At 37.7% G+C, this 20,147-nt stretch overlaps 1 protein-coding gene across 17 annotated transcripts in view; it reads left to right on the forward strand.

Moving 5' to 3' along the window:
* The window catches only part of SGIP1 (SH3GL interacting endocytic adaptor 1), a 224,863-nt gene that overhangs the window by 183,588 nt on the left and 21,128 nt on the right, over positions 1-20,147 (forward strand). For all 17 annotated transcript variants that reach the window (XM_057530639.1, XM_057530689.1, XM_057530695.1 and 14 more), the window contains 3 exons: positions 5,531-5,642; positions 14,747-14,902; positions 19,222-19,354. In XM_057530639.1, coding sequence (XP_057386622.1) covers positions 5,531-5,642; positions 14,747-14,902; positions 19,222-19,354 — 401 coding nt within the window. The remainder of the gene's footprint in view (positions 1-5,530; positions 5,643-14,746; positions 14,903-19,221; positions 19,355-20,147) is intronic.

The following is a 20,147-nucleotide window of genomic DNA, read 5'->3' on the forward strand; positions in this document are numbered from 1 at the left end:
ACTACTGAAGCCCACAGCCTCCGAAGAAGTTCTAGATTCTTTACTGTAACAGCAAAGCATAATAACTAAAAGTATAGATCACTTGCTCTCTGAGTTTGACCTAGTTACTTACACTTCCAAAGTTTCCTCATCTGTAAGAAAAGGTTGTTAAAAATAGCACCTACTTGGTGAGGTGTTTGTGTGCATTAAAGGAGATAATGCATATGAAGCATCACACAGAGTTAGGACACAATAAATAACAGCTATTACCATTTACTGAACCTATAGTGACAAACGCTACAAACACCCCTGAGGGAAGCACTACTCTGACATAAATTCATATTATATTTAAAACAACTGAAAATAAGTCTTCTTCATGAGCTGGCTTTGATGTGAAAAAAGTTCTAAATTTCAACTTTGCAAAGTGGAAAACATTATACAGAAAATGGAGTAAAGTGTCCAGAACAGGGGCACAGGGGGACCGGACAGGCTTGCTCTGGACACACCGTGAGGACACGCTTCCCCTCCACACAAAGGACCGGCAGTGGCGTGGTACCAAGGCGTCTCTGTGGAACCCGGGACTCAAACAGCCATTTATTTATCAAGTAAACCTTGTACTCTTACTCAATTTCTGTACCTGGGTATTTCGCTTCCTTTTCTCCCTCTTTTTTATTTGTATCTTTCCCTTTCTCTTCTAAAATCGCTCTCCCTTTTCCCTTTCTCCTTTAATATTTTTACGTTTACAGCCCCTACTCCATACTCACATTCATATTTCAATTGACTACTCAGGAAATGCTTTCACAAATTAACAACCTTATCTTTTTCTTTTTTTATTGACTTTTTTTAGTTGATTTACAATGCTGTGTTCATTTCAGGTGTACAGCACAGTGATTCAGTTTTACATATATATATATATATATATATATATATATATATATATATATATATATATATACATACACATATTCTTTTTCAGATTCTTTTCCCTTATAGGTTATTACAAAATATTGAGTATAGTTCCCTGTGCTATATAGTAGGATGACCTCTTCTTTTAAAGATGTCATACTAATTTTTCTTTAGCCTTAGGTTTTGTGTGTGTGTGTGTGTGTGTGTGTGTGTATACCCTTGCTTGGTAATGAGAGTCACAGAAAACTGCCTTTCAGAAAATTTCATCACATGATAGTGACTCTGTGTGCCTTTTTCCATTTCTCAAAACTCCCTAAGTGTGCATGGCAATTGCTTTCCACGACCCTGGAACTGCTATTTTGTCAGAACTTGACAAGGTAATGGCAGCAAATTGTCCTTCTTGGGGGACCCGATATGCACCCTCGGATGCCTGACATAATTTTGTTCTGACTTCTATGTTCTGTGAGCAGAGTAGGTAAGAGTTCAGGATCCAGAGTCAGGAAGTACTAGGTTTGCATCCCAATGCTGTTCTTACTGCTTACTAACTGGGTGACTGTGGGCAAGGCTACCGAATGATTTGTAACCTCAGTTTCCTCCTCTGGAAAACAGGGATAACAATGGTAGTTCCCTAATAGGGGTGTTATCAGGATTAAGAGGTAATACAGGAATAGTTCTTAGTATGCAATAAGAGATACAAAGTTTTCGTTGTTGCTACTACTGTTTTTGTTAGCATTGGGAGACCTAGGGTTGGATTTCAGCTTTACCACTTACTAGCAGAGTGAACTTGGGCTAGTGCAATAGAGATAATTATACTGAACCTGTTTATCCCCTCAATGTATAAAGAACAAAAAGCCATATTAGTGTTTGCTATTTTATTTTATTGTAGGACACACATAATAATTACTATTTCGACATTGAATTCTTTAAAAATTATCATTAATAATAATATAATAATTATAATACTTAACTATCAATATTATCTAACTTCATGTAGTGCTTTGTCTTTCATTTGTATTTAATATTATAGTCCCCTTTTATACTATAAGCTCCATGAAGGGAAGAGTACATCTCATACATTTCTGTGAATCCCTCAGCAACTAGCACAATGCCTACTTATTGCAGGAACTCACATTCGAATGAATCAACAGACAAATATGCATTCAACTAACTTTCATCTCCTATGAGTCCAAGCATTATACCAAGCAACTTGAATAGATATGATAGCCACCCATGTAATACACAAAAAAATTAAACATGCATGATAGAATTCATTGTTCTTATGATAAAAGAAATGTGGGGTTGGAAGGAGCCTGAAAATGTTGGTCTATCTCCTTGCTCAGTGAGGAGTACCATTTGTGGTATCTCCCTTCATTCTCTACCTCAATAACTATTCAAATTCAAAGAACAAACTTTAATTCAACAACCTTAGTAAAACTCACCCTGACAAAATAACAGCAACAAAAACAAGAAGAAGAAGAAGATGTTTTTTCAAGTACATACCATGCTAAGGATATCCCATTTGATGTCTACCACAAACCTTTAACATAGATATTATTATCTATTGATATTTTATTTTAAAGATGAGGAAACTGAGTGACAGACATATTAAATAGCTTGCTCCTGGTCATAGCAGATTGTAAGTGGAGGCATTGGGATTCACACCCAAGTCTATGTGACACCAGAGCCTGAGCTTCTTTTTGTTAAATCAAGGAGTAGAATTTCCTGTTCTACTCATTGGACAATTAATCTTGCAGTGAAAAACCTCATAGTGCTGTCACTTGAGATATTGTCTTAAGCAATTGTTTGTATATGTTATTGTTACTGGGTTTCCTATATGCTTGTAACTTATTTCCTGAAAGTTTACATATTTGTGTTCCCACCAGTATCTTACACATAGTAGAGACCCAGTAAATATTTGGCAGATTCACTAAAACCGCCAGTGAAGGGATACAGTTTTCAAAGCAGCTTATTTCTGTGTGAGAAAATTGTTCCTACTGTTTAAAACTCCTTAAATTCCTATAAACAACTTAAAATTATAGAATCCTAACACACAGGGATGACGTGGTCTATTGCCTTCATTTTATGGTTGAGAAAACCTAAAGATAATTCACTTGCCCAAGGTCACAAAGCTATTAACTTGGAGATCCATGGCCATGAACTCTGGTCCCTAGAGTCACTGTCTGGTAATATTATTTCAGATATTTGAAAATAGTTTTGAGGCCCCTCTTAGTCATCTTAGGCCATAAGGTTTGAATTTCTCAGCATCTTAGACACTCTCCTGGTTTTAGCCCAGTTTTCCAATAATCATAGTAACAAAGACTCTCTAAGGTACTGCAGGGGAACAGAAGCATTCATTTATTACTAATAGCATTTTCACTGAGTATAATCTTTATGTAAAATAATCTGGGGGACTTCCCTGGTGGCGCGGTGGTTAAGAGTCTGCCTGCCAATGCAGGGGACACAGGTTCGATCCCTGGTCTGGGAAGATCCCACATGCCACGGAGCAACTAAGCCCGTGCACCACAACTACTAAGCCTGCACTCTAGAGCCCGCGAGCCACAGCTACTGAGCCTGCGCTCTAGAGCCCGTGCTCCGCAACAAGAGAAGCCACTGCAACAAATAAATAGCCCTGCTCACCGCAACTAGGGAAAGCCTGCATGCAACAATGAAGACCCAACACAGCCAAAAATAAATAAATAAAATAAATAAATTTATTTTTAAAAATAAAGTAAAATAACCTGGCATTCTTAACAATCAAAAATTTATCTGCCTTATGGTTGGGTCATCCCACTTTGTGGTAATAAAACTATATCTTAAAAAAATAATTAAAAGGAAAAGACCAACTTTTACAAAGATGGATTTAGAATAATTTCTACCTAGAAAGGACCCAACATTTGGAGAATTTTTGTAGAATAATATATACTCATGGAAATGATATGTAGACCAGGTAGCAATAAGGAAACTTGTGTAATAAATGAAAAAAGTAAAATAGAAGATGGCATATTAATTGCAATGTATAGGGATGTGAAGAAATTAGAATTGTAAACTGTGGATCCTTTAAGGTAAAAGGGTTCTTTGTAAAATCTTGATGTTTTTTCCTTCTCTGGCATTATTGATTAAACCCACAATAAGGACTGTAGTGCCCAGAGGTGAACACAGCTAAGGTATAGCGTTGTTGGAAAGAGAGACAAGAGGTGAGGAAGGATAGATCTGGGCCGGACTGCATGCCTCAGTCCATTCTGACTGCTGTAACAAAATACCACTCGAGGCGTGGCTCGTAAACAACAAAAACCTATTTCTTAAGAACAAGGATTATGTTTAATTATCTCTGAATCCCCAGCACCTACCATAATGCCTGATACATAGCAGATAATAAGCCAATGTTTGTTGGTGATCAATTACTACATCCAAGATATTGAAAGACAAGGGAAGATAGAAAATGTAGAGACTAAGATGAACTAGAATTATCAAGGAAAACTTTACTGAGGAGGGAAATCTACAAAGGTAGATCTTTTCATAATCAGAGAAGAGTATGAAAGTTACTAAAGGTAAAAGATAAAAAGCATAACACGTAGTCTGTGATGAGGTGGGGAAGAGTAAATGTGTTTTGTGTGATAAGAAGGAGAAGCAGTGAATGTGTGACATAATTAAATACTTTGTCCTTATAAAACTTTACTCTTCAGTACCATGTCTAGAGATTGTTAATGAAGACAACAATCCTAAACTTCGCTCCTTTTGGGAACCTCAAGTTGTATCAAAAACATACAGGAAAATGTTTCATTTAGACAAACAATATGGTATAAACAGTTGGGGAAAAGCATGAGCTTTATAGGATGGCAAACCGAGGTTTGAATTTTAGTTTTGCCACTTAACTAACTGTATCTTGGGCAAGTCACTTAGCTCTTTGAGCTTCAGTTTTCTTTCTGTAAAATGGGAATAATAATGCCTATCCCACAGGGCTGATGTGGGGCTTGAATGTGGTAATTCTTGTAAGGTATCCAGTGTAGTGCCTGGTATGTAGTAAATGGTCAGTAAACTGTTATTTTTAATACTGTGAATTGATGCCTTGATGTGTTTGTGCTAAGTCAAGGTGGACGTTTGGGTTGTGAGTGTTTGGGGACATATACACTTGAGCCTACTTGATCTGAGGGTAATTGGACTTTTTGAAATGGAAACACCCCAGAAAAGGACAATGTGTAACATGGTGCTCCATGGCTGCTTGTCTCTTTAAAATGAAGAAATGCAAATAGTTTTGAGTGTATGGGCAATTGTATAAGGTGAAGGCTCAAATAGGAAGCTAATAATTTTCTTACTAACTCCCTGCTGTACAAACTGTCATGCAAATACTGCCTTATGCTTTATGTAAAACATTGAAACCCCCTATGACTTTATTCTTCTGCTTGGATTTTTTTCCATAGTAAAATACATCATTGAATTAATTTCGAGTGTGTTTGTCTGTAAACCAGCCAAATATTTCCTTTTAAATACTTGAGCTCTATGTTGAATATACAGTTATGGCTCTTAGCACATTGCTTTTTTTTTCAGTAATTAGATTTCACCCTCTAATCCTTTAATGGGCTTTTAGTTCCACATATACTAAGATGGCTCTGATCCATATTAAATGAAGATTTTTCATTTCATGCAGGTTCTTCCAGGGGACCCAGCCCCCTAACCATGGGAGCCCAGGACACCCTCCCTGTTGCAGCAGCATTTACAGAAACGGTCAATGCCTACTTCAAAGGAGCAGATCCGAGCAAGTAAGCCTGGGGCTTGGTCCATTGTATTCTCCAAACTCTATCCAATTCAGTGGGGACACCCTACATATAATTATTTCATTCCATATCCTAAAACCAAAAAAAAAAAAAAATCCAGTCAACAGTAACAGGTGGCATACCTAGAATTAATTTGATTAGGAATATTAATTCATTGCTTTTTAAAAAATATGCCAAAAGGTCCAGTAATCTAAACTAATACGGAAACCTCTGATTCAGTTTTGGTTGCAGGTTACAGAAAACACAACCAACTCCATCAGCAATGAGAAAATGTATTATCTCACAAAAGGAAATGTCTAGATCATGTCTTTATTGTCTTAGTCTTTCCTGGGTGGGAGTCACCCACATATAAACTGAAACAATGGTGCATTGGAATGAGAACCTGGAATAAAACCACCTTTCCATAACATGCAGATATGTAAGAGGACAAGTTATGTGTTACCCTTGTTAAGTAAGGAAAAACTAGTCAAAAAAATAATCACAGCAAAGTAAAAATTTTAGATAAAAATGTACCACTCTCTATTTACATGAGCCTGATTACACTTTTATCAGTACATCTTGACAATGGACCTTACCTGAATGCACATGCTTCTCTATAAGGTGTCCCATGGATGGGGTTCAGGAAGTCTATGGATCCCCTGAAATTATATTTCATACCTAATGTGTGTGTGCACATGCACATTTGTCCGTAGACACTCTACAGTGTTCATCAATTTCACAAAGGGGTTCAGATTCAAAAAAAAAAAAGTTAGGGGCAATTATTAGTCTACACTGAAAACTAAACATCTAAGTCAAACTGGTTTTCAAGTGTGTCACTAATACAATTCCAGGTCTGAATCTGATGTATAAACAAAGGACAAACCTAGGTGAGGAAAGAATTGCTTTTTATTTTTTACTTGCAGGGACTAGAGATTAGAAAACCTTGGTAGCCGTGGAAATAAAGATGAGAGAAAAAATTAAATGTGCATATAGAACACTAGACTGTTTTATAAACATTTTTGAAATAGTGATAAGTATAATTAGTACTTGGAACTCAATTTTAAGTGAAAATCTATATGACTAATTGTTAACCCTCTTTATACTTCAGAAACACTAGTTTGTTTTTTTTTTAAGTCTAAATCTAACAATATTATGCTGGAAAACTAATATAATTAGTAACTGCACTCCGTTCTAGCCACTGAGATCTATCAATCTCCCTAAATATCCTTTTAAACAGCATTTAGGTTTTATTCTGGGCCCAGAGTTTTGCAGAGAAACAAATACTGTGGACGCTGGTGTCTTAGTTCATTTGCGCTGCTATAACAGACTGGCTTATAAATAACGGAAATTTATTTCTCAAAATTCTGGAGGCTGGAAAGTCCAAAACCAAGGCCCCGGCAGATTCGGTATCTGATGAGAGCCAGCTTCCTGGTTCATCGGAATCTTACATACTGGAAAGGGCTAAGGAACTTTGTGGGTCTCTTTTATAAAGGCACTAATCTCATTCTTGAGCATCCTATCCTCATAACCTAATCACGTCCCAAATATCATCACATCGGGGATTAGGTTTAAATATATAAATTTTGGGAGAACACAAGCATTCAGGCTATCGCGTTCTGGTTTCTCCCACGTCTCTTCTTTTTCATCTTCAGAGCAGAAAGATCATTTGCCACGGCCGTGCATCAACAGCAACTAAAAGCTCCTCATACAGAGTATGCATTTGAACTGTTAGAGAAAAGTAAGCATCATTAGCTTAGGTTGTATACAGACTTTGTATACATACATACATGTTTCTTCTGTAGACTCTTCTTTGAGTAAAGAATTTGCATGACTTTCTGTCACACCAGTTCTAAAGACTACTTATTACTGACTGACCTAGACCTTAGAAAGCTCAGGCTACCCTGAATTGCAGGTAGAAGCACACCCTAAAAAAAAATGAGTAGTCTAAAATGTGGAGAGGTGTCTATAATGGAGTGAAAAACACTAGGGATCACACGAGAATGAATGCTTTTTTGTCTGCTTACTAATTGGCTTTCATTCATTCATTTATTCATTCATTTATTCAGAGAGATCCAATTGGTAGTAAGGGTACTTCCACTTCTGGTCCCCCCTAAAATCTATTTTCAATGTAACATGTCACTCCTCAGCTCAAAATCTTCCTAACTTGTTCAAAGTTAAAACCAAATGCTTCATAATGGTCTATAAGGTTTGTCCTTCACGACCCATCCCAGTTGCCACCTCTCTGATCTTGTCTCCGTCACCCTCGTCCTTAATCACTCCCCTCTAGCCACTCTGGCTTCATGGCTGTTTTTCTTTCATCAGCCCAACCCCATCTGCACCTCAGGGTCTTTGCATTTGTTGCTTCTTCCACCTTAGTGAAATCTCGCAACTATCTGAGTGACTTGCCCCCTCACTTCCTTCATGATTCTTCAGCAGATTTATCAGAGACCTTCTATGTAAAACAGCAATTCTCCTGCCCCCTACGCTGTCAACACTTCCTTTCTCCCTACTTCACTTTCTCTTCCTTCGTAGTTAACATACTTCCTGTTTTCTAATTAATGAACATGCTAATTAACATGTTCCATGTTTTCAATGTCCACTGTCTGTCCCTTCCCCCACTAGAGTGTAAGCTTCATGAGAGCTGGGACTTTAAGTATTTTGTTCATTGTTATATCCTCAGTACCTAAAACAGGACCTGGCATGGAGTACCCAGTGCATATTTGCTGAACAAGTTGAGTTGAATTACTCACCTAACATTTACGGAATATCTACTATGTGGCCGCCATTGTGCTAGACAGGGATATATTGGTGGTGAAGACAGCTGATATGGAAAATAAAACTTGTACATAACTATAATGCAAAGTCCACTATAGGAGAGGTGTAGAGATGGGGCAATGGGAGTTAAGAAGTCCTTAATAATAATCTTTTTTAAATCCCAAGAAGTGGTATAGCAGCCTACCAGTCCCTGTACAAGCTGGGTTCTTCTTCTTGTTTCAGTTTCCCCAGCACACTCTGACAAGTGTCTGCGGAGGTCTGTACCAGTGAGCCTGGTGTCCATGACTTTAGCATTCCAGTGATGTGGTACTTGAGCCAAGTTAATATTAGTGCTTTTCCTATGCCTTCCAAATTAGCTGAGCCTTTGGTCTGTGAATGACTGCATATATTGAGTCTTTTTCCAATTATATTGCCATAAGTAGCTGTAGTGTATACTGTATATTGGTAGATGGGAGATTTAGTATATTTCATTGACATTATGAGATCTGAAATTTATGAACAGATCATGAAGTGACATTCTTCTAAACTTAATTTCATCTCCAAGCAGTGAATCACTTTAATTGCTGTTCCTTTGTTATTCACTTTCAAAGAAACAACTCAAGTTCAAAAGTTCCATCATGGGGAGAGGTGGGGAGGAGGGTAAAGCCAAACACAGCGCCACATAGAGAAATGATGCAGAAAAAGCATATGGGTTTGTTTTGCCTGTGGTTCTCTCTCATCCTGTATCAAAGACTTCCCCATTTGTTTTCAGACCATACATTGGAAACAAAAATCTACTACTGGTATTCTGACATCTGAGTCTTTCTCAGTAGCTCAAAGGCAGAGAACTCCTTGACTTTGCTGCCACCTGGGGGAAACACATTTCCCGTTATTAGCTCCTATTTGAACACCTCTGGTGCTAGGAACTAATTCTATAATTCCCAAGAAAACCTTAGGCTTCTCAGTTATAGTCTATCCTTCCCTTATCACCATATTTCAATTAGTTATTCAAGTGTATGTCTCCCTGCTTAAACTAGAAGTTTGCTCAAGACCACGTTTGTCCTGTTTCTCACTGCCCATTCTAGTGCGTTACACAATGCCTGGTACATTGATTAGGCAGCGAATATATAATTGTTAAATGTATGAATTTATTTTTAAAACACTTTATTGAGTTCCTAGTCTGTCCTGGGTTCTGTGTTTTGCACCTTTGCTTTCCCAGAACCTAAGACACAGTACTTGCCTTCACAGTAGTAAATATGTGCAAGAAATTACAAAACAGTTTTTTAAAAAGTCTGTCCATTTGTCCAAGGAAACTAAAGAAAGGAAAAACTAAAGAGGGCTGAATGGAGAAGATATTAAGGAAGGCCTTGGAAAGGCCTGCCTTTGAACTGAGTCTTGAATATGAAAAGGAGTTTTTGCCTGGTACCCAAGTCAATAAAAGGGGAAGATAAATAAAGGAAGGGAAGCAGCCTATGTGCAGAAGTATATATGCTTGAACAGAAAACCATGAGCTTAGTTATCAAAGCAGTAGAACTTACACTTTACGAGAGGCATGTATTTCTGATGACCTCACATAAATCAAATCCACACATTTCCTGACCAGAATTGGCCAGTGTTTCTGTTGACCAGATAACATGATGCTGCCTGTGGTAACAGGGAGAACCCAGTTTACAAGACACTTGACCCGTTGACTTGGAAATCTTGCCATTCTAGACGGATGTTTCATTTGCGGGGATTCATATGGTTTTAAATTTACTTCATAAAGTACCTGTGTCAGTATTTCCATCTTGCGGTATTTCAGATTTCCATGATTTAAACTCACATGAAATGTAGCTACATCACACACTGATAGGAACCATCATTACTGTTGAACAAAGACCTTCCTTTAGTGAGTGAGCATAGGTTGAAAATGTTAATTTTTATATAGAAAATTTCAGATCGACTTAGACACTGGATGGATTAATAAATCACCAAAGTTCTGACTCTGACAATTGAGATGCAGTTCAGAAATGTAATGTAACTGAGGAGGCTGGGTGCTTCCTCTGTTGGCTTATACTGACTACTTCTCTCATAGCCCACCCGACACTGTAAGCCCTTTGAAGGCAGGGGCTCTTTTGCTCATTTTTTTTTTTTGAATTTTATTTTATTTATTTTTTATACAGCAGGTTCTTATTAGTTATCTATTTTACACATATTAGTGTATATATGTCTTTTGCTCATTTTTTAATTGCCTCCCCACTCACAACAAAAACAAACAACCCCAACTTACATAGTTAGGCATTGATAAATGTTTATTGACTTAGTAAATTCCACCTCCTCCCCTTGCTGACTTTCTTTCAAAAGAGAAACTTTATCCTCCACCAAGACACCACTTAGAGCTCATTTTGAGCAACCTGGAAAAGAAACTGAGCAGATTCCTTACCAATTAAAAAAACATTTGAGCAATCACTGCTAACAGTGTACTGAGTGATGGTAGGTGCTGAAGTCTAATTTAACAAGTGCTCTGACTAGTTGGTATTTTCTTCTAGAGTTATCAAATAAAAGTTTTCTTGCCCACATATTGAAAAACATTAAGAGTAGACTCAGCTTAAGGGGAAGTCCAGGCTTAGCACCAATTCATCACCAGTAAATCAAGCAAGCCTTAGGGATCTAAAAGACAGAGAAGGAAGACAGCAGAGTTGGCACCAAACTGGGAGATCCGCAATATTCTCCAGCAGAGATGGAGGGGCAAACTTCCAGAAACCAGAATTCTTATTCAGAGCAGTTCAGAGTTAGGGATGATATTATCTGAGTGGGAGGAGGGGGCACATGGCAACTTTAGGAAGCTCACCTACCCTCCACCTCTACCCCAAACCCAGCCTTACACATACAAGGCTATAGCAGTTCTTCACACAAGCTGTTTTGAATGTGTGTCAAGGACCATCTCATCTGAGCCACTTGTGCCTCATCGATCACAGTTACACAGCATACAAGGTGACTATGGGGCAAATAGAGTTTCCTATATTCAAGTGTGAGCGAAGTTTTCATTTATTAACCTCAATTTCCCTAGAAAGTACACTCCTGCACTTAAAGTTGCAGAAACGGTACAAGGATCAATTATCCAGATGTATAGGAAAGTTATAAAGAAGTTCACTCATTTTAAATATTTACCATTTCCCAAAGAAGAATAATCTTTTTGAGATTTCTGCTTCTGGTTAAGGTGGAATAACAGGGACCAATTTACCCTTCTACCTGAAAACACTGCAGAAACAGACAAAATATATGAAACAATGATTTGCAAGACACAGGACCTCAGGTGAAGGACAGTGACCCCTGGGAGGTGAGATGTGCCCTATGGTTGCCCCAACCGACTTCCTGGAGAGTTTCCAGGCCGTGGCATAGGGAGAGCCCAGCAGACCCACAGGCGTTCGTGGGAGGCGTCTCACCGAGGCACGCTCCACTGCAAAACTGGCTGAGGAGGGTGCCCGAGGAAGCTAATGGCCCGTGGGTACCACAGACCACCATGCACTGCAGAAGCTGGCTATGGAGAAGGTGTGCATATGATAGGAGCCTGGAGCCAGGGACCCCATCTGCATTCAAAGAGCTGGGCACTGGGGCAGCCCAGCCACACGTACCTCAGGAGCCAGAGGCTGTGGAAGCTGCCAGCGTCACTGGGCACTAGCAAAGCCACATGGGTTGCAGTACCCACACTCCTGGGTGCCACGTGCCTCCTGCACTGCAGGAGCCTAGCTCTAGAAAAGCCTTGAGTACTGCAGAGGACTGCCCAGCAAGCGCACTGGAACCAGGAAGGGAAAATTCTCTTCTTCCTGCAATGTCTTTCTAGTGCCCTCTACTGACAAAAAGTAAGATAGTGCCTGTTACGTTGGCAAAGAAAAAATATATTAATGGCCCAATACTGATTCTCTCAGAGCAGACAGTAAAGGGTGAATTGGAACTCCACTGATTTTATGTAGAAATTGACACAATGATCCTAAGTTTCATGTGGAAATACAAAGAACTTAAAATAGCCAAAACAATTTTGAAAGAGAACAGAGTTGGTAGACTAATACTTGATCTCAGAATAACTTTAAAGCTGCAGCAATCAAGACAGTGTGGGAGGGCTTCCCTGGTGGTGCAGTGGTTGAGAATCTGCCTGCCAATGCAGGGGACACGGGTTCGAGCCCTGGTCTGGGAAGATCCCACATGCCACGGAGCAACTGGGCCCGTGAGCCACAACTACTGAGCCTGCGCGTCTGGAGCCTGTGCCCCGCAACGGGAGGGGCCGCGATAGTGAAAGGCCCGCGCACCGCGATGAAGAGCGGCCCCCACTTGCCGCAACTAGAGAAAGCCCTCACACGAAAGAAAAAAAAAAAAAAAAAAAAAAGACAGTGTGGGATTGGTGTAAAGGCGGACAAAATAGATCAATGGAACAGAATAGGGAATTTAGAAATAGGTCCACACATATATGGACAACTGAATTTCAACAAAATTACCAAGTGGATAAATTCAACAAATGGTGATAGAACAATTAGATACCCATATCCGCACACTAAAGAATGAACTTGGACCCATACCTCACAGAAAACATACAGAAATTAACCGAAAATAGATCATAAAGCTAAATGTAAAACTAAAAATTAAAAATTTCTAGAATAAAACATAGGTGAAATGTTTGTGACCTTGGATTTAGCAAAGATTTCTCAGATAAGACTCCAAAAGAATAAAGTGATTAGCTACAACCCATAAAAGAATAAACTGATGAATTTAAAATTGCTGCTCTTCAAATTACTCTTAAGAGAAAGAAAAAAAAACAAGCCACCGACTGGGGAAAAAAATTCTTTGCAAAGCATGTATTCGATAAAATACTTATATCCAGAATGTACCAAAAAAAACCCCAAATTAATAAGAGAACAGAAAACTCAATTTAAAAAACTGGCAAAAAATCTGAGCAGACACTTCACCTGAGTAAATAACTGATGACAAATAAGCACGTGAAAAGGTGCTAAGATCCTTAGCCATTAGGGAAATGCAGATTAAAACAACAATGAAATACTGTTACTCACCTATGAGAATGACAAACTAAAAAGACAGATCCTACCAAGTGTTGGTGAGGATGGGGAGGAACTGAAACTCTCACACTCAGCTGTATTTTCCACTTCAGAAAACAGTTTGGCAGTTTCTTAAAAAGTTAAAGGTACACCTATCATGTGATCCAGTCATATATTTATCCAAGAGAAATAAGAGCATGTGCCCATACACAGGCTTGTACACACATATTCATCACAGCTTTATTTGTAATAGGCAAAAGACAGAAAGTATCCAAATGTTCTTCAACAAGTGAATGAATTTGCAAAACGAACCTGTGGTATTTCCATATTCCACCCAGCAATAAAAAGACATGAACTATTGATTCACGTGCTACATGGATGAATCTGAAAATAATTATGCTGAGTGGAAAACATCAGACCAAAAAAAAAACAAAATCACACACCTTACAATTCTGTTTATATAAAATTTTAGAAAGTCCAAACTAATATGTAATGTCAGAAAATATATTAGTAATTACCAAGGGACAGAGAGGGAAAGGATGGAGAAGGGCAGGAGAGAGGAAAACAAAAACACAGGAGGAGACTCTTAAGGACGTTAGATATCTTGATTATCTTGATTGTGTGATGGTTTCAAAGATGTAGATTATGTCAAAAATGATGGAAATTTACACTATAAATAAGCACCAGTTATTATATATTGACTATACTTCAATAAAGCCCTTTTTTAAAAAGGATTATTATTCCTTCCAAATTATGATCCAACTGTGTTAACTTATATATATGACTGATTTTATAATTTCAACCAGATAGACAAGTTAATGGAATAAAGATCTAATTAAGTGGGAAGCAGGAAATTTACCCCATGTGTCCATAAAAGAACACACTCAAGGCATCAATCACATTACTCAGAGAACTAAAATAAGTCCCAGTGAATAGTGTAATAACATTGTGCAATTTAGTATCTTCAAATATGCTGCCATCAATTCAGCAGTCAAAGAGAGAGAGAATCACCAGAATAAATTATTCTGTTTGTGAGGTGAACATACAGACTTTTCTACAGAAAGAAAAAAGCTGCACTTTTCTTCTAACGGTGCAAAAACACCTTCAACAAAACAGCCACCTTCTTTGGAGAAGTGTTAAAATAAACCTTTGAGTCCTCAGGTCTTTAGAAATGAGTTAAGAGCTGAGAGTGAATTGTTAAGAGCTTACTTTTCCTCTCTTCTGCTGTGTCATATTGTTACAGAAATCTTTGCTTTTCACAACTGCTTTGATTCACAGCATGTTGACCTAGGTTTCCTCTCTTTCCTCTCACGTGTTGTGATACGCCAGATGTATCGTGAAGATTACTGGAGAAATGGTGTTGTCCTTTCCTGCCGGCATCACCAGACACTTTGCCAACAACCCATCGCCAGCTGCTTTGACCTTTCGGGTGACAAATTTCAGCAGGTTAGAACACGTCCTGCCAAATCCCCAACTTCTCTGCTGGTAAATATATTTTGCACAAATTTTTTAGAGATGTGTGTGGCTTAGCACCTTATTCTTAGATGAGAGATGTAATTTAGCGAGAGAGATACACTGTACTGAAATTACCGCTACTCAGATATGTTTATAGATTCAATACCAGAACTTTTACCAGCTGTAAAAATTGTTGGTGGCTGATTGTGTGTGTGTGCATATATGTATTTTAATGGCCAACTATCTCAAGTGGCTCAAGAGACATTTAGAGTAATGAAATCTGCATTAGTGACAATTTAGTCATTTCTGTTTTGCTTATCACTGATAGACAATGGATGAGGATGGTGGAAAGTGAGCCCAATAAAAGGAATAAAATCCATTTGTTGTATTAGCATCTTCTAAAATCAAATGATATCTGAACTGTGAGCTACTCTTCACATAAGCTTGAAAATCTCTTTGTTAAACATGTAATTTCATTGTACTGTAATAATGATTGTTCTGATGGAACTTTATATGTATGGCATCAAAGAAGCTTATGTGAATTTGTTTACATAAATACACTTCTTCACATTTCCTATTAAATCTGAATTTGATGTCTTTATCATATATATATATGCACATGCACGTTCACACAACACACACATATATACATGCTACTAAAAAATGATCCACTCTACAAGTTAATTATTGACAATGGATGAGACAAAAAAAGTCATTCTTGACAGTTTTGTCCATCAATAAGTCCTGATATTCCATCCAAAATTCTCTCTCTAAAATGGCCACTTTTTCCCTGTTATTATCACTTCTTCTATCCAAATGATGACTATCATTTCCCTGGACCACAGCAACTGCTTTCCTCCTTCCCTCCCTGCATCCAGTCTTGCCCCACTCCTACACACAATAACCAGATGACCTTTTTTGAGGTAAATCAGGTTGTCCTCGCTCGTAGTCCTCTGATGGCTTCCCATTGCATCTGTACCAGAATCCAAACTTGTTACCATTGCCTTCAAGGCCCTGAGTCATCCACTCTTGCTTGTCTGTCTGTCCTCATCTCCCACCATCCTCCTCAGAATCCTTGTAGCTCCAGCCAGACCTGCCAGTCTTGGGAACTGCTGAGTCCTTTCCCACATCAAGACTTTGTATGCTTGTTTCCTCTGCCTGCAACAGGATTTCCACCCTTCTTCACCGGACTCATACTCATCCTTCAGATCTCAGCTCCACTCAGCCTTCCCTGACCTCCCCACTCTCCTCCCCACTCCCACACTAAATCACATCGCCTTCTTATTCTCTCTCAATCTTCCCTATTCTTCCCTTTGTCACACTTACTAAAACTAATAATTACATATCTATTTGTTTTCTTCATCCATCCATCTCCCCCACTAGACTGTAAAACCCATGAGGGAATAGAACACATCTATTGGTTCACCACCGTATCCTCAGTACCTTCCACTATGCCTAATAAGGACTTGAGTAGTCTTTGCTGAATGAATGAACAATTCAACTATAATTTAGAGAATTTTGTCAAGCTGGATATTTATGTAGAAATAAATAAAAGTTATTTGGAATCTGAGGACCAATACAGTCACTCTCTTTCTCTTGCCTGAATGAGACTTTTTAGCTTCCCTGATGGAAAAAGTCACAGGTGTTTCAGGTGATGACCAAGATCACCTCCTTCTCTTTGGTCCTTGCGATGGTTTAATTGGCAAACTTGATTCCAGGCTTAAAAATACAAAAGAAATGCTCACCCTTTAAATGAAAAATAAATGTGAAATGATCAAGATTGGAAATTGGCAACTTCTTATTTCAGTTTCCCTCCATGTTTTTGATGTGCACAGCGAGCCACACAGCGAGTTAGTTTTATTTTTCTAGGTTCCTCCATCTGAAATTAGGAATTACGTGCCACCATCTCACCAGTTTGTCTGTAAATATCACTGATGTGATAGTTATAGCTTTTGTTGCACTTTTAGGCAGTTATGTTGCCAAGTTCTTAGGCATATGTGTCAGAGTTTTATACTTATATTAATACATCAGTCTTATGAATTGAACTAAATATCAGTCTGAGAATGTTTTGTGTGACAAAACATATGGACCCTTAAGTTGTTTTTTAAACAAAACAAAAACAAAAAAATTCTTATTAATTTGGACTTTATTAACTCTAAGTATTTGATGATTGTGTCAGGGCTGCAATTGGTGACCCATCAGTCCTAGAGACTGTTTGGTTTTGGTATGTAGCGCCACTCCACCACCCCTGCTGCCACACCTACTTTTCAAAAGGCCATGGAAACAAGCATTATTCTCAAATGCTGTTCAAGCCTTTCTTCATCTGTTATCTTACACCCAGCCAATCTTCTCAGTTATCCTTACTGAAAGACTTATTTAGGTTAGCAGCTTGGCCCCTGGAGACATTTGGGTTTGCAATCCCTGTGACAGGTACCAAATTGAAATTTACTTCTACTTTTCCCTTATGAAAGGGATTGGCTTACAAAGGATGTTCAGGAACAATCACTAAACCAATTGAGTCTGAAGAATTCTCAAGGCTTTATGAGTATTCAAGAATTGCATCTCTGTGCAAGCTTTTGATTGACAAACTTTTCTTGACTATTTGTTAAAGGAAGTTCTCCGAGGAATTATCATAGATATATGCCTTAGCTTATTTTGTTATTAAACATGTAATTGGGATTTTCTCAGTTATTTGGATTTACTTAGCACAAATTAATAAAATGTTGCTGGATATTAATTCCACACCTCTTTTGGTATAGTGGGAAAGTATGACCTGCAGTAAAACTGACTTGGGCTGGAATCTTGACTCTGTTACTTATTAGCTGTTCAACCTTAAGTAAATTACTTAATTTTGCTGAACCTCTATTGTTCTTAGCTCCAGCCTCCTTGTGTAGCTACCACTCTGGAAGCTCTGGGTAACTTGGATGTTTTACATAATAACAGTTTAGACAGCACTTATCAGCATCCTTAGCTTAGCTGGGCCAGGGGCAAGGACGAGGGGCCAGGAGTCTTTTCCATTCACTTCCTCCTGCCCAGAGGCACAAGGTTTTCTCTGTCCTCAACAGCCTATAGCAGGCACAATAGAACCACAGGGGTCTTGCTGAGACTTGGTGCCCACGACCACTCGCTCCTAACTGACCAGAAACAGTTTCAAGGCCCTGATGTTTTCTTTGACTCAGCTCTTGATATGTTTGGCTTCTGGAGGCTGAACCATAGGAACTTACTTTCGACCGGCCTTTATCACTGTATCACACCCTTCTGTCTCCATGACCTCTAATTTTCTCTTTTTATAACATATGCTTATCTTTAAAAAGGAAGATAATTCTTCTTTTGCAGGGTAGATTTTAATGAAATAGTTTGTAATGTATCTAACAGAGTGCCTAGCACATAATAGAGGCTCAAAAAATTCTAACTACTATTATTGTATTACATAGGATATTCTGAAAGTGAAATGTCAGTAAGTTACTGAGCCACTTGGGCCCCAGTTTCTTCATCATGTGGGAAGTAAGCAGATGCTTTTCACACTCTAGCCTGATTCTTTTTGCCATTGAGACAAACATTTTCAAAAGACACGGGAGGAGTGGCCTGTGGACAGGCCGCAGAGTAACACTGACGACCCTCATAGGAGTACAAAACTCCTTAATTCACCAAGACTGCACTCTCTAGTGTAACTACCATGGTTATTATCATTTAAATTCCAGGATCATCTTATAAGTGAGGTGACTTTTTATGATTTAAATGCTCTTAGATAAACTGTTGTGAATGCTAAAAAAGGAGCATGATAATTTTAGTATCACTCTTTTTCCTCAGTTGGAGATAAAGACCATGTTTACAGATATTTGTTTACACATTTGTTTATAAATGTTTGCTTACAAATATTTAAGTATTTTATATTTAAATATTTAAATATAAGTAATTTCTGAGAACCTACTGTTCAAGTAAATTCAAAAGAAAATCAATGTACTCGGCTCCTTGATTGCATTAACCGACTAATTCATAGGAAATGGTGGCGATGTAGAAAGGGCTATTAAATTTGGGTTAATAAATAATTCAGTGTTTAAAGCAACCAGTTATCATCATGATTGATTAATATTACTGGGTAATATTACTGGGTATAAATCACTGAGATTTATAGCAATACAATAATGCCTCCCAATGGGTATTAATCTATTAACATAATACCATTTAGGACTGCAATTATACTAAAACTATACTATTAATAATATAATCTCTACAAAATGTCAAAGATGGAGATAGAAATCAGATGACAATTTGCTAAGATGCTTTTTTGTGTGGTTTATGTTTGTTACAAAATGCTACTCAATCATTTTTTCTTCCCAATTGAATAGTGATAATACCCAAAATGATGCCAATGCCAAGGAATTCTGGGTAAACATGCCAAATTTGATGATTCATCTAAAGAAAGTGTCGGAACAAAAACCCCAGGCTACGTATTATAACGTGGATATGCTCAAATATCAGGTAAGCCTATTTATATGGTCAAGGTGTCTCTTTCACATTACAAATGTATATTCTAACATTCCTAACATTAAATAAAAGTAGACAAAGTAACATTTCTTTCAATATTATTTAAAAGCTACAATTTATAAGAAAATAGAAACCTTAAAAGACTATTTGGAGGCTATATAGAGTCAAGAATATTAATACATATTCTTATTAGTTGAAACCTGCAAGTAAAAAATTTCATTCAAATTTAGGGAAACATGCCAAAAAATGAATTTTCAGAAAACTACATCAATTAAGATTACAAATATTGACAAAATAGTTCACTGTAATTTTGTTAAGAATATTACCGTACTAAAATCTCTTACTTTAAATGATTAAATGTAAATAATTTGGTGTTTTTTCATAATGTGATAGTCTATGAAATAAATTCTGATGAAACTTATGTTAAGAAATAATTTAATGAGAATATTTGGTACAAGACATTACAGGATATGAGAACTTTCTTTCTGTGTTTAGGATTTCCCTTTACCCCAAAATATTACTGATTTAATAAATAAGCCTGTTTCAAACCAGGATTCTATAGAGCTTGAGTATCCCACTGATTCCTAGCCACTTGATCTCTTTTGAAAGTTGTACTTTAATAGAAATCAGTGCATCTCAAACATGAGTGTACTTCACAATCACCAGGGAGGTTATAAACAAATGCTGATTCTGAACTGGTGCTAATTATAGACAGACACAGATATAAATATAGATAGATGACTATATAAAACTCTATTTATAGATAAATAAAGATGGAGATGGGGAG

This window comes from Balaenoptera acutorostrata, chromosome 1 (assembly GCF_949987535.1).
Source record: "Balaenoptera acutorostrata chromosome 1, mBalAcu1.1, whole genome shotgun sequence".
NCBI classification, from domain to species: Eukaryota; Metazoa; Chordata; class Mammalia; order Artiodactyla; family Balaenopteridae; genus Balaenoptera; species Balaenoptera acutorostrata.